This window comes from Oncorhynchus kisutch, unplaced genomic scaffold (assembly GCF_002021735.2).
Source record: "Oncorhynchus kisutch isolate 150728-3 unplaced genomic scaffold, Okis_V2 scaffold3385, whole genome shotgun sequence".
Lineage (NCBI taxonomy): Eukaryota > Metazoa > Chordata > Actinopteri > Salmoniformes > Salmonidae > Oncorhynchus > Oncorhynchus kisutch.
In genome coordinates, this window is record NW_022265330.1 from 345,539 (window position 1) to 362,500 (window position 16,962).

The window sequence follows — 16,962 nt, forward strand, 5'->3', positions numbered from 1 at the left end:
TGGTATATAGATGGTGGTATGTAATAGTGGTATATAGATGGTGGTATGTAATGGTGGTATATAGATGGTGGTATGTAATAGTGGTATATAGATGGGGGTATGTAATGGTGGTATATATATGTTAGTTGGTGGTATGTATGACAAAGTACCACTAAGCACAGTAGATGGACACAGTACCACACAGCAGGTGGACACAGTACCACACAGCACAGTAGGTGGACACAGTACCACACAGCACAGTAGATGGACACAGTACCACACAGCACAGTACCACACAGCACAGTAGGTGGACACAGTACCACACAGCACAGTAGGTGGACACAGTACCACACAGCACAGTAGGTGGTCACAGTACCACACAGCACAGTAGGTGGACACAGTACCACACAGCACAGTAGGTGGACACAGTACCACACAGCACAGTACCACACAGCACAGTAGGTGGACACAGTACCACACAGCACAGTACCACACAGCACAGTAGGTGGACACAGTACCACACAGCACAGTAGGTGGACACAGTACCACACAGCACAGTAGGTGGTCACAGTACCACACAGCACCGTAGGTGGACACAGTACCACACAGCACAGTACCACACAGCACAGTAGGTGGACACAGTACCACACAGCACAGTAGATGGACACAGTACCACACAGCACAGTACCACACAGCACAGTAGGTGGACACAGTACCACACAGCACAGTAGGTGGCAGCATGCACAAACAACGTGTGAATGCCATGATACCGAAGAAGAAGAAGAAGCAGCAGCTCTGGCAAAGATGTTTATGATTAATCCAAGATAGACCACAGCCTGTCGTTTCCAATGGGGAAAAATTAGTCACAGTGGGCAGGCCATGCAAGGAGGGGGCAGAGCCAAGAACGAGGCAACGAGATCCTATTTGCTCGTTCTAGCAAACATTAGCATATTTCCGTTAGGGAACGCCTACTCTGTGAAGTGCTTGTGTGCAAAATCTCAATTAGCCCATGCGCTCCTTCGAAACAACGCAAATGTTTTTTTAAATGTTGGCAAAGGGTAAGGTCTACAAAACTTAGTCCATTCTGTTCGTAACAGATTGAAGTTTTGGGAACAGAAAACTGTATTGATATCAATTGTTTAATCGATGAGAACATTTGCAGAATTTCGGCCAAAATGATCTCTTTCCATCTTCTCCCACTACCGGCCACTGGGCTTCCTCTCACTACCATATGTGGTAGTGAGAGGAAACCCTCAAGCGGATGCTTCACATTTATACATCCGGTGAAATATCTGTCTCGTTATATTTGTGGCTCTGCGAAAGGCAATAACGATGAATACTCTGCATCTGCAGAGACGCATCACCGTAAATACTGTACGGACAATGCAGAAACCAGTTTGACCATAAATCAGCTTTGCTTAAACGCCCAATCAGGAAAAGCTAAACCCGGAAGTAATTTATCCAGCTGTTGGTGTGTGTGAGAGAGAAACATAGAGAGAGGAGATGGTGGTTGTTTGTGGCTTTCTTTGGGATGAAAATAATACACCGTATAAAAATGTAACCGACGACATAAATCCACGTCTGGTCTCGAACGAGGAACATTGTGGTAAGAAGCGACAGATAACGTTAAGTTAGATTGGCCAGTGAGCTTAGCTATGCTAACAGAATTGGCAGTGTTGTCACAGATACAAACATCTTATAAACATCTTTTGGTATTGTTATGCTAACTGGCTAGCTAGCTTTGATTTAGTTAGAAACAACTGTTGGTCAATTAGGGCAAAATAACAACCGGTGTAACGTGTTGTCAATGTTAACTAACGTTAATCACGGCTCGTGAAGAGTGATGACATTCTTATTTGTTTGAATGATTTGCTGTAGTTAATAATTGTAGCTGGGCTTAGCTACTGTATTTGACCATTTTAATCCGTTTAGACACCCGCTGTTGTGTGTCTGTCGCTCAAACAGATTTGGCGAATGTTGTTGTGGGGAATAATCATGTTTCACCCCATGAGTTACTAGTAACGTTAGCTACTAAAGAAACAATAATAAATATTCCTCAGAAAGTAGTGATCAAATGAATTGCTAGTAGATCAGATATGACCAGTGTTCTTCTCGTAACACAGTAAACTAAAAGAGACTATGTGGACTGGATCAGAACAATGTGGCATGTGTGAGTAGTCAGTGACAGGTTATGACTATCAGAGCATGTAAGAGCCTGCTAGTCTAGGCTATTTAAAGAGTGTATGGGTGTGACGGTAGCCAGGCTTTGTAGACAACATACCAGACCGGACTATTAGGAGATGAGTGAGTTTCCTCAACTGCAGAGGAAGGTGGAGCTTGACTGAATGATACCCGATACTACAGCCACGGTTGTGCTGTTTCTCTAGTCTTTGTTGTGTGGATAGCTGCACCTAGACATGACAGCATCCTAAAAGGCTCCCCATTCCCTTTATAGTGTCATAACACTATGTTATTCAGGGCAAGCTCATTGTGACTCTTGGCATCTAAATGCTCAGCCTAGTTAACATTAAACCTGGCCTGGACCACATTATACACAAATGACACATTTGGCCTTTAGACTCAAGTAGTTTAATGTGTTTGTACATCCAGACAGGGGTGTGGGAGAAAGCTACATAGCCACATGTGTGCTTGTGTCCCCATCAGGGAAATATGCTCTTGTGGAAGGGATAGACGCCAGTGTGCAGATCTGGGTTGCATCTGTGGGAATACACACACACACACTTGGCACTCCACCACCTCACATTGCTGACACACTTCTGTGGCTCGTGGTCTAACATGGTGTGTGTCTGCGCAGGTATTTGGGCCTGGATGAGGTTTTGTAGCCAACCATGTTGCCCTGCTCCACCACAACACAGCAGACCAGAGGAGAGGAGTAGACAGACAGTAGAATTCAATGTCATTGTGAAGAGGACACTGTGAGGTGAGTTACATATGGTTAGTGTGTTGTGGAGATGGCTATTAGACCTAGTTTAAATACTACTAGTTCTACACACCATACAGACAGAGGCTAGGGCTTTCTGTAGGCTAGGGCTTCCTGTAGGCTAGGGCTTCCTGTAGGCTAGGGCTTCCTGTAGGCTAGGGCTTCCTGTAGGCTAGGGCTTCCTGTAGGCTAGGGCCTCCTGTAGCCCAGGTCTGGTGTCTGTCTACTACAGTTATGTTGAGGGTAACCTGCAGCCCAGATTATTTGGTGTTGTTATTTATCAGGATCCCCATTAGCCACTGCAAAAGCATCAGTTACTCTTCCAAGGATCCACATGAAACATGACATGATGCACAGTACAGAACATTATTAGTTGAGGACTGAAATGCATCTAAAACATCACAGTCTACATGTTAACACACAATATCTAGGTCCAATACATCACACAGTCTACATGTTAGCACACAATATCTAGGTCCAATACATCACAGTCTACATGTTAACACACAATATCTAGGTCCAATACATAACAGTCTACATGTTAACACACAATATCTAGGTCCAATACATCACACAGTCTACATGTTAACACACAATATCTAGGTCCAATACATAACAGTCTACATGTTAACACACAATATCTAGGTCCAATACATAACAGTCTACATGTTAACACACAATATCTAGGTCCAATACATCACACAGTCTACATGTTAACACACAATATCTAGGTCCAATACATAACAGTCTACATGTTAACACACAATATCTAGGTCCAATACATCACACAGTCTACATGTTAACACACAATATCTAGGTCCAATACATAACAGTCTACATGTTAACACACAATATCTAGGTCCAATACATCACACAGTCTACATGTTAGCACACACACACAATATCTAGGTCCAATACATCACACAGTCTACATGTTAGCACACAATATCTAGGTCCAATACATCACACAGTCTACATGTTAGCACACAATATCTAGGTCCAATACATCACACAGTCTACATGTTAACACACAATATCTAGGTCCAATACATCACACAGTCTACATGTTAACACACAATATCTAGGTCCAATACATCACACAGTCTACATGTTAACACACAATATCTAGGTCCAATACATCACAGTCTACATGTTAGCACACAATATCTAGGTCCAATACATCACAGTCTACATGTTAACACACAATATCTAGGTCCAATACATAACAGTCTACATGTTAACACACAATATCTAGGTCCAATACATAACAGTCTACATGTTAACACACAATATCTAGGTCCAATACATAACAGTCTACATGTTAACACACAATATCTAGGTCCAATACATAACAGTCTACATGTTAACACACAATATCTAGGTCCAATACATCACAGTCTACATGTTAACACACAATATCTAGGTCCAATACATCACACAGTCTACATGTTAACACACAATATCTAGGTCCAATACATCACAGTCTACATGTTAACACACAATATCTAGGTCCAATACATCACACAGTCTACATGTTAGCACACAATATCTAGGTCCAATACATAACAGTCTACATGTTAACACACAATATCTAGGTCCAATACATCACACAGTCTACATGTTAACACACAATATCTAGGTCCAATACATCACACAGTCTACATGTTAGCACACAATATCTAGGTCCAATACATCACACAGTCTACATGTTAACACACAATATCTAGGTCCAATACATCACAGTCTACATGTTAACACACAATATCTAGGTCCAATACATCACACAGTCTACATGTTAACACACAATATCTAGGTCCAATACATCACAGTCTACATGTTAACACACAATATCTAGGTCCAATACATCACAGTCTACATGTTAACACACAATATCTAGGTCCAATACATAACAGTCTACATGTTAACACACAATATCTAGGTCCAATACATCACACAGTCTACATGTTAACACACAATATCTAGGTCCAATACATCACAGTCTACATGTTAACACACAATATCTAGGTCCAATACATCACACAGTCTACATGTTAACACACACACACAATATCTAGGTCCAATACATAACAGTCTACATGTTAGCACACAATATCTAGGTCCAATACATCACACAGTCTACATGTTAACACACAATATCTAGGTCCAATACATCACACAGTCTACATGTTAACACACAATATCTAGGTCCAATACATCACACAGTCTACATGTTAACACACAATATCTAGGTCCAATACATCACACAGTCTACATGTTAACACACAATATCTAGGTCCAATACATCACACAGTCTACATGTTAGCACACACACACAATATCTAGGTCCAATACATAACAGTCTACATGTTAGCACACAATATCTAGGTCCAATACATCACACAGTCTACATGTTAGCACACAATATCTAGGTCCAATACATCACAGTCTACATGTTAACACACAATATCTAGGTCCAATACATAACAGTCTACATGTTAACACACAATATCTAGGTCCAATACATCACACAGTCTACATGTTAGCACACAATATCTAGGTCCAATACATCAGTCTACATGTTAGCACACAATATCTAGGTCCAATACATCACACAGTCTACATGTTAACACACAATATCTAGGTCCAATACATAACAGTCTACATGTTAACACACAATATCTAGGTCCAATACATCACACAGTCTACATGTTAACACACAATATCTAGGTCCAATACATCACACAGTCTACATGTTAACACACAATATCTAGGTCCAATACATCACACAGTCTACATGTTAGCACACAATATCTAGGTCCAATACATCACACAGTCTACATGTTAACACACAATATCTAGGTCCAATACATCACACAGTCTACATGTTAACACACAATATCTAGGTCCAATACATCACAGTCTACATGTTAACACACAATATCTAGGTCCAATACATCACACAGTCTACATGTTAACACACAATATCTAGGTCCAATACATAACAGTCTACATGTTAACACACAATATCTAGGTCCATTACATCACACAGTCTACATGTTAACACACAATATCTAGGTCCAATACATCACACAGTCTACATGTTAACACACAATATCTATGTCCAATACATAACAGTCTACATGTTAACACACAATATCTAGGTCCAATACATCACACAGTCTACATGTTAACACACAATATCTAGGTCCAATACATCACACAGTCTACATGTTAACACACAATATCTAGGTCCAATACATCACACAGTCTACATGTTAACACACAATATCTAGGTCCAATACATCACAGTCTACATGTTAACACACAATATCTAGGTCCAATACATAACAGTCTACATGTTAACACACAATATCTAGGTCCAATACATAACAGTCTACATGTTAACACACAATATCTAGGTCCAATACATAACAGTCTACATGTTAACACACAATATCTAGGTCCAATACATCACAGTCTACATGTTAACACACAATATCTAGGTCCAATACATCACACAGTCTACATGTTAACACACAATATCTAGGTCCAATACATCACAGTCTACATGTTAACACACAATATCTAGGTCCAATACATCACACAGTCTACATGTTAGCACACAATATCTAGGTCCAATACATAACAGTCTACATGTTAACACACAATATCTAGGTCCAATACATCACACAGTCTACATGTTAACACACAATATCTAGGTCCAATACATCACACAGTCTACATGTTAGCACACAATATCTAGGTCCAATACATCACACAGTCTACATGTTAACACACAATATCTAGGTCCAATACATCACAGTCTACATGTTAACACACAATATCTAGGTCCAATACATCACACAGTCTACATGTTAACACACAATATCTAGGTCCAATACATAACAGTCTACATGTTAACACACAATATCTAGGTCCAATACATCACACAGTCTACATGTTAACACACAATATCTAGGTCCAATACATCACAGTCTACATGTTAACACACAATATCTAGGTCCAATACATCACAGTCTACATGTTAACACACAATATCTAGGTCCAATACATCACACAGTCTACATGTTAACACACAATATCTAGGTCCAATACATCACACAGTCTACATGTTAACACACAATATCTAGGTCCAATACATCACACAGTCTACATGTTAGCACACACACACAATATCTAGGTCCAATACATAACAGTCTACATGTTAGCACACAATATCTAGGTCCAATACATCACACAGTCTACATGTTAGCACACAATATCTAGGTCCAATACATCACACAGTCTACATGTTAACACACAATATCTAGGTCCAATACATAACAGTCTACATGTTAACACACAATATCTAGGTCCAATACATCACACAGTCTACATGTTAGCACACAATATCTAGGTCCAATACATCACAGTCTACATGTTAGCACACAATATCTAGGTCCAATACATCACACAGTCTACATGTTAACACACAATATCTAGGTCCAATACATAACAGTCTACATGTTAACACACAATATCTAGGTCCAATACATCACACAGTCTACATGTTAACACACAATATCTAGGTCCAATACATCACACAGTCTACATGTTAACACACAATATCTAGGTCCAATACATCACACAGTCTACATGTTAGCACACAATATCTAGGTCCAATACATCACACAGTCTACATGTTAACACACAATATCTAGGTCCAATACATCACACAGTCTACATGTTAACACACAATATCTAGGTCCAATACATCACAGTCTACATGTTAACACACAATATCTAGGTCCAATACATCACACAGTCTACATGTTAACACACAATATCTAGGTCCAATACATAACAGTCTACATGTTAACACACAATATCTAGGTCCATTACATCACACAGTCTACATGTTAACACACAATATCTAGGTCCAATACATCACACAGTCTACATGTTAACACACAATATCTATGTCCAATACATAACAGTCTACATGTTAACACACAATATCTAGGTCCAATACATCACACAGTCTACATGTTAACACACAATATCTAGGTCCAATACATCACACAGTCTACATGTTAACACACAATATCTAGGTCCAATACATCACACAGTCTACATGTTAACACACAATATCTAGGTCCAATACATCACAGTCTACATGTTAACACACAATATCTAGGTCCAATACATAACAGTCTACATGTTAACACACAATATCTAGGTCCAATACATAACAGTCTACATGTTAACACACAATATCTAGGTCCAATACATAACAGTCTACATGTTAACACACAATATCTAGGTCCAATACATCACAGTCTACATGTTAACACACAATATCTAGGTCCAATACATAACAGTCTACATGTTAACACACAATATCTAGGTCCAATACATAACAGTCTACATGTTAACACACAATATCTAGGTCCAATACATCACAGTCTACATGTTAACACACAATATCTAGGTCCAATACATAACAGTCTACATGTTAACACACAATATCTAGGTCCAATACATCACACAGTCTACATGTTAACACACAATATCTAGGTCCAATACATCACACAGTCTACATGTTAACACACAATATCTAGGTCCAATACATCACACAGTCTACATGTTAACACACAATATCTAGGTCCAATACATAACAGTCTACATGTTAACACACAATATCTAGGTCCAATACATAACAGTCTACATGTTAGCACACAATATCTAGGTCCAATACATCACACAGTCTACATGTTAACACACAATATCTAGGTCCAATACATCACACAGTCTACATGTTAACACACAATATCTAGGTCCAATACATCACAGTCTACATGTTAACACACAATATCTAGGTCCAATACATCACAGTCTACATGTTAACACACAATATCTAGGTCCAATACATCACACAGTCTACATGTTAACACACAATATCTAGGTCCAATACATCACACAGTCTACATGTTAACACACAATATCTAGGTCCAATACATCACACAGTCTACATGTTAACACACAATATCTAGGTCCAATACATCACACAGTCTACATGTTAGCACACAATATCTAGGTCCAATACATCACACAGTCTACATGTTAGCACACAATATCTAGGTCCAATACATAACAGTCTACATGTTAACACACAATATCTAGGTCCAATACATAACAGTCTACATGTTAGCACACACACACACAATATCTAGGTCCAATACATCACACAGTCTACATGTTAGCACACAATATCTAGGTCCAATACATAACAGTCTACATGTTAACACACAATATCTAGGTCCAATACATAACAGTCTACATGTTAGCACACACACACAATATCTAGGTCCAATACATAACAGTCTACATGTTAGCACACACACACAATATCTAGGTCCAATACATCACACAGTGTACATGTTAGCACACACACACAATATCTAGGTCCAATGCATCACACAGGCTACATGTTAGCACACACACACAATATCTAGGTCCAATACATAAGTCTACATGTTAGCACACACACACAATATCTAGATCCAATACCTCTGGTTGAATGTCTTGTACCCGATGAGTGTCTGAACTGTGAAGAGACCTCTGGTTGACTGTCTTGTACCCGATGAGTGTCTGAACTGTGAAGAGACCTCTGGTTGAATGTCTTGTACCCGATGAGTGTCTGAACTGTGAAGAGACCTCTGGTTGAATGTCTTGTACCCGATGAGTGTCTGAACTGTGAAGAGACCTCTGGTTGAATGTCTTGTACCCGATGAGTGTCTGAACTGTGAAGAGACCTCTGGTTGAATGTCTTGTACCCGATGAGTGTCTGAACTGTGAAGAGACCTCTGGTTGAATGTCTTGTACCTGATGAGTGTCTGAACTGTGAAGAGACCTCTGGTTGAATGTCTTGTACCCGATGAGTGTCTGAACTGTGAAGAGACCTCTGGTTGAATGTCTTGTACCTGATGAGTGTCTGAACTGTGAAGAGACCTCTGGTTGAATGTCTTGTACCCGATGAGTGTCTGAACTGTGAAGAGACCTCTGACGAGGTCAGATACCTAGGCTGTACTAGGGGTGATGCTCTGATGAGGTCAGATACCTAGGCTGTACTTAACCCACATATAGTTGTGATAGTAGATGTTGTTGCTGTGGTGACCAGCACTGAAACTAGGCTAGTTGTTGCTGTGGTGACCTGCATTGACACTAGGCTAGTTGTTGCTGTGGTGACCTGCACTGACACTGGGCTAGTTGTTGCTTTGGTGACCTGCACGGACACTAGGCTAGTTGTTGTTGTGGTTACCTGCACTGACACTAGGCTAGTTGTTGTTGTGGTGACCTGCACGGACACTCGGCTAGTTGTTGTTGTGGTGACCTGCACTGACACTAGGCTAGTTTTTGTTGTGGTGACCTGTACTGACACTGGGCTAGTTGTTGTTGTGGTGACCTGTACTGACACTAAGCTAGTTGTTGTTGTGGTGACCTGCACTGACACTAGGCTAGTTGTTGCTGTGGTGACCTGCACTGACACTGGGCTAGTTGTTGTTGTGGTGACCTGCACTGACACTAGGCTAGTTGTTGTTGTGGTGACCTGCACTGACACTAGGCTAGTTGTTGTTGTGGTGACCTGCACTGACACTAGGCTAGTTGTTGTTGTGGTGACCTGCACTGACACTAGGCTAGTTGTTGTTGTGGTGACCTGCACTGACACTAGGCTAGTTGTTGTTGTGGTGACCTGCACTGACACTAGGCTAGTTGTTGTGGTGACCTGCACTGACACTAGGCTAGTTGTTGTTGTGGTGACCTGCACTGACACTAGGCTAGTTGTTGTTGTGGTGACCTCCACTGACACTAGGCTAGTTGTTGTTGTGGTGACCTCCACTGACACTAGGCTAGTTGTTGTGGTGGTGACCTCCACTGACACTAGGCTAGTTGTTGTGGTGGTGACCTCCACTGACACTAGGCTAGTTGTTGTTGTGGTGACCTGCACTGACACTAGGCTAGTTGTTGCTGTGGTGACCTCCACTGACACTAGGCTAGTTGTTGTTGTGGTGACCTGCACTGACACTAGGCTAGTTGTTGCTGTGGTGACCTGCACTGATACTAGGCTAGTTGTTGTTGTGGTGACCTGCACTGACACTAGGCTAGTTGTTGTTGTGGTGACCTCCACTGACACTAGGCTAGTTGTTGTTGTGGTGACCTCCACTGACACTAGGCTAGTTGTTGCTGTGGTGACCTGTACTGACACTAGGCTAGTTGTTGTTGTGGTGACCTCCACTGACACTAGGCTAGTTGTTGTTGTGGTGACCTCCACTGACACTAGGCTAGTTGTTGCTGTGGTGACCTGTACTGACACTAGGCTAGTTGTTGTTGTGGTGACCTGCACTGACACTAGGCTAGGCCTATATATGCTGTCATTGTTCTGAAACATAACTTACCGTGTTACCGTGTACAATTGTCCAGAGAGCACTTTCACACCCCCGTTAAAAATAGCTTTTCTGGGGTTTAAAATCATTATCTTGACATTCAAAACCCCTGTAATACACAATATGTGATGGAGCGACACGCTAGGGGTCACGCTGAAAGTCCTGAGACACTTAGATTCCTGGTCTATTCCTGTGTGGTAGTGATGGTACCAGGTGTCAGGTTGATTCCTGGTCTATTCCTGTGTTGTAGTGATGGTACCAGGTTGATTCTTGGTTCTATTCCTGTGTTGTAGTGATGGGTACCAGATACCAGGTTGATTCCTGGTTCTATTCCTGTGTGGTAGTGATGGTACCAGGTTGATTCCTGGTCTATTCCTGTGTTGTAGTGATGGTACCAGGTACCAGGTTGATTCCTGGTCTATTCCTGTGTGGTAGTGATGGTACCAGGTACCAGGTTGATTCCTGGTCTATTCCTGTGTTGAAGTGATGGTACCGGGTGTCAGGTTGATGCTTGGTTCTATTCCTGTGTGGTAGTGATGGTACCAGGTACCAGGTTGATTCCTGGTTCTATTCCTGTGTGGTAGTGATGGTACCAGGTTGATGCTTGGTTCTATTCCTGTGTGGTAGTGATGGTACCAGGTACCAGGTTGATTCCTGGTTCTATTCCTGTGTGGTAGTGATGGTACCAGGTACCAGGTTGATTCCTGGTTCTATTCCTGTGTGGTAGTGATGGGTACCAGGTACCAGGTTGATTCCTGGTTCTATTCCTGTGTGGTAGTGATGGGTACCAGGTACCAGGTTGATTCCTGGTTCTATTCCTGTGTGGTAGTGATGGGTACCAGGTACCAGGTTGATTCCTGGTTCTATTCCTGTGTGGTAGTGATGGTACCAGGTACCAGGTTGATTCCTGGTTCTATTCCTGTGTTGTAGTGATGGTACCAGGTTGATGCTTGGTTCTATTCCTGTGTGGTAGTGATGGTACCAGGTACCAGGTTGATTCCTGGTTCTATTCCTGTGTTGTAGTGATGGTACCAGGTGTGATACGTGGTACCAGGTGTGATACAGCAGGCGCTGGTCAGCAGAACCAGGGAGCAGACAGTAAGCAGGCGCTGGTCAGCGGAACCAGTAAGCAGGCGCTGGTCAGCAGAACCAGGCAGCAGACAGTAAGCAGGCGCTGGTCAGCAGAACCAGGCAGCAGACAGTAAGCAGGTGCTGGTCAGCAGAACCAGGCAGTAAGCAGGTGCTGGTCAGCAGAACCAGGCAGTAAGCAGGCGCTGGTCAGCAGAACCAGGCAGCAGACAGTAAGCAGGTGCTGGTCAGCAGAACCAGGCAGTAAGCAGGTGCTGGTCAGCAGAACCAGGCAGTAAGCAGGCGCTGGTCAGCAGAACCAGGCAGCAGACAGTAAGCAGGTGCTGGTCAGCAGAACCAGGTAGTAAGCAGGTGCTGGTCAGCAGAACCAGGCATTAAGCAGGCTCTGGTTAGCAGATCCAGGCAGCAGGTGCTGGTCAGCGGAACAAGCAGCAGGCAGTAAGCAGGCGCTGGTCAGCAGAACCAGGCAGCAGGTGCTGGTCAGTGGAACCAGCAGTAAGCAGGCGCTGGTCAGCGGAACCAGTAAGCAGGCACTGGTCAGCAGAACCAGGCAGCAGGGCTCTAACTGGGCCCTGTGCTTTGTGAGTTGAGAGTTCAAGGTTGACTCACCTCTGGGTGTATGACTGATGTTTTCGGGGAGACCGAGAGAAGCTTCAGAAGGATTCTACCACATTCAGTCCAAATAAAGTCCAATAGTTTGCCTGTGGTCCTGTCGTTAATGGACTTGACAGCACAGCAAGGGTGGAAAACTATTTTGTGGAGCTGTGAAATAGACTTTTGGTAAATGACTATTTCTGATGCCTTTTCTCTCCATCTCTGTCCTCCCCTTCCTTCCAGTGCAGGATGCAGTCTTCAGGCCACCGGCAGCGCGACACAGAGCAGCACCAACCCCTGCTGTCAGCTGACAATGACCCTGAGGCTGGGGCAGGTCCTCTGTGTCCTCCGGCTGACCAGGACGGCCTGTGGTTTATCCAGGACGGCTGTGGTATAGTCTGTGGTGTGGTGACCTGGTTGTTGGTCCTCTACGCTGACTTTGTGGTCAATCTGGTGATGCTGCTGCCAAACAAGAGCTTGTGGTACTCCGTGATCAACGGAGCGCTGTTTAACTTCCTGGTCGTCATGGCGCTGGCCTCGCATCTACGGGCCATGCTGTCAGACCCGGTGAGAAGTTGTATGGGTGGGGAGGGAGCAGACTGAAGGGGAGGAAGGAGAGACAAGACAGGGGGGAGGAAGGAGAGACAAGACAGGGGGGTGGAAGGAGAGACAAGACAGGGGGGTGGAAGGAGAGACAAGACAGGGGGGTGGAAGGAGAGACAAGACAGGGGGGTGGAAGGAGAGACAAGACAGGGGGGTGGAAGGAGAGACAAGACAGGGGGGTGGAAGGAGAGACAAGACAGGGGGGTGGAAGGAGAGACAAGACAGGGGGGTGGAAGGAGAGACAAGACAGGGGGGTGGAAGGAGAGACAAGACAGGGGGGTGGAAGGAGAGACAAGACAGGGGGGTGGAAGGAGAGACAAGACAGGGGGGAGACCGGATGTTTATGTAGATTGATGTTTCCTCAGGGTAAAGACTATATAGATTGATGTTTCCTCCCCTCAGGGTAAAGACTATGTAGATTGATGTTTCCTCCCCTCAGGGTAAAGACTATGTAGATTGATGTTTCCTCAGGGTAAAGACTATATAGATTGATGTTTCCTCCCCTCAGGGTAAAGACTATGTAGATTGATGTTTCCTCCCCTCAGGGTAAAGACTATGTAGATTGATGTTTCCTCAGGGTAAAGACTATATAGATTGATGTTTCCTCCCCTCAGGGTAAAGACTATATAGATTGATGTTTCCTCTCCTCAGGGTAAAGACTGTTGTTTCATGTATAGAATAGATAGGACATTGAATAGTCTCTGAAGCCTGTTTGTGTCCTTCGTGTTCTGATGTTGGTCTGACCCCTCCCTTCAGGGGGCGGTTCCTAAGGGCAACGCCACCAAAGAGTACATGGACAGTCTGCAGCTGAAACCTGGAGAGGTCATCTATAAATGTCCCAAGTGTTGCAGCATCAAGCCACAGAGGGCCCATCACTGCAGGTAGACACCATGACAGAGATGGTATAGATATATATAGATATGTATCACATCAAGCCACAGAGGGCCCATCACTGCAGGTAGACACCATGACAGAGATGGTATAGATATGTATAGATATGTATCACATCAAGCCACAGAGGGCCCATCACTGCAGGTAGACACCATGACAGAGATGGTATAGATATCTATAGAGACGTATCACATCAAGCCACAGAGGGCCCATCACTGCAGGTAGACACCATGACAGAGATGGTATAGATATCTATAGATACATATCACATCAAGCCACAGAGGGCCCATCACTGCAGGTAGACACCATGACAGAGATGGTATAGATATCTATAGAGACGTATCACATCAAGCCACAGAGGGCCCATCACTGCAGGTAGACACCATGACAGAGATGGTATAGATATCTATAGAGACGTATCACATCAAGCCACAGAGGGCCCATCACTGCAGGTAGACACCATGACAGAGATGGTATAGATATCTATAGAGACGTATCACATCAAGCCACAGAGGGCCCATCACTGCAGGTAGACACCATGACAGAGATGGTATAGATATCTATAGATGCATACTGCAGGTGAGGGATACTCAGTGGCTTAAGGTGTCCGCATGCTTCCCAGGCGTAACAGTTTGTGCACACAGTACCAGTCAAAAGTTTTAGAACATCTACTCATTCAAGGGTTTTTCTTTATTTTTACTATTTTCTACATTGTAGAATAATAGTGAAGACATCAAAACTATGAAATAACACATATGGAATCATGTAGTAACCAAAAATGTGTTGAACAAATCTAAATAGATTTTAGATTCTTCAAAGAAGCCACCCTTTGCCTGATGACAGCTTTGCACACTCTTGGCATTCTCTCAACCAGCTTCATTAGGTAGTCACCTGGAATGCATTTCAATTAACAGGTGTGCCTTGTTAAAAGTTCATTTGTGGAATTTATTTCCATCTTAATGCGTTTGAGCCAATCAGTTGTGTGTTTGAGCCAATCAGTTGTGTTGTGACAAGGTAGGGAAGAAGTTAGCCCTATTTGATAAAAGACCAAGTCCATATTATGGCAAGAAAAGCTTAAATAAGCAAAGAGTAACGACAGTCCATCATTACTTTAAGGCATGAAGGTCAGTCAATACGGAACATTTCAAGAACTTTTAAAGTTTCTTCAAGTGCAGTCACAAAAACCATCACGCGCTATGATGAAACTGGCTCTCATGAGGACCGCCACAGGAAAGAAAAACCCAGAGTTCCCTCTGCTGTAACGGATGAGTTCATTAGAGTTACCAGCCTCAGAAATTGATGCCCACATAAATGCTTCAGTTCAAATAACAGACACATCTCAACATCAACTGTTCAGAGGAGACTGTGTGAATCAGGCCTTCATGGTTGAATTACTGCAGAGAAACCCACTACTGAAGGACACCAATAAGAAGAAGAGACTTGCTTGGGCCAAGAACCACCAGCAATGGACATTTAGACTGGTGGAAATCTGTCCTTTGGTCTGATGTGAGATTTTTGGTTCCAACCAATGTGACTTTGTGAGACGCAGAGTAGGTGAACGGATGATCTCCGGATGTGTGGTTCCCACCGTGAAGCATGGAGGTGTGATGGTGTGGGGGTGCTCTGCTGGAGACGCTGTCAGTGATTTATTTAGAATTCAAGGCACACTTAACCAGCATGGCTACCACAGCATTCTGCAGTGATACACCATCCCATCTGGTTTGCGTTTTTCAACAGCACAATGACCCAACACACCTCCAGGCTGTGTAAGGGCTATTTGACCAAGAAGGAGATTGATGGAGTGCTGCATTAGATGACCTGGCCTCCACAATCACCTGACCTCAACCCATTTGAGATGGTTTGGGATGAGTTGGACCGAAGAGTGAAGGAAAAGCAGCCAATAAGTGCTCAGCATATGTGGGATCTCATTCAAGACTGTTGGAAAAGCATTCCAGGTGAGGCTGGTTGAGAGAATGCGAAAAGTGTGCAAAGGGTGGCTATTTTGAAGAATCTCAAATATAAAATATACTTTGACTTGTTTAACACTTTTTTTTTGTAATTATTATTATTATTATTATTTTTTAACCTTTATTTAACCAGGCAAGTCAGTTAAGAACAAATTCTTATTTTCAATGACGGCCTAGGAACAGTGGGTTAACTGCCTGTTCAGGGGCAGAATGACAGATTTGTACCTTGTCAGCTCGGGGATTTGAACTTGCAACCTTCCGGTTACCAGTCCAACACTCTAACCACTAGGCTACGCTGCCGCCCCTACAATGTAGAAAATAGTAAAAACACTCATTCAGGGTTCACCTAGCCGAGTTCACACTAAAGCATGTTGACGCCTACACACACACACACACACACACACACACACACACACACACACACACACACACACACACACACGCCAATAGCTCC

General features: G+C 43.0%; 1 protein-coding gene across 3 annotated transcripts in view; it reads left to right on the forward strand.

Moving 5' to 3' along the window:
- The first annotated feature begins 1,306 nt into the window (after positions 1 to 1,306).
- LOC116371570 (palmitoyltransferase ZDHHC7-like) overlaps positions 1,307 to 16,962 on the forward strand; it is a 34,621-nt gene continuing 18,965 nt past the window's right edge. Inside the window, exons 1-4 of one of the 3 annotated variants that reach the window (XM_031820437.1) lie at positions 1,307 to 1,585; positions 2,795 to 2,920; positions 13,291 to 13,614; positions 14,407 to 14,531. In XM_031820437.1, the coding sequence (XP_031676297.1) occupies positions 13,297 to 13,614; positions 14,407 to 14,531 (443 nt within the window). In that variant the 5' untranslated portion in view covers positions 1,307 to 1,585; positions 2,795 to 2,920; positions 13,291 to 13,296. The remainder of the gene's footprint in view (positions 1,586 to 2,794; positions 2,921 to 13,290; positions 13,615 to 14,406; positions 14,532 to 16,962) is intronic. The other 2 variants (XM_031820440.1, XM_031820438.1) reach the window with 2 other exon arrangements.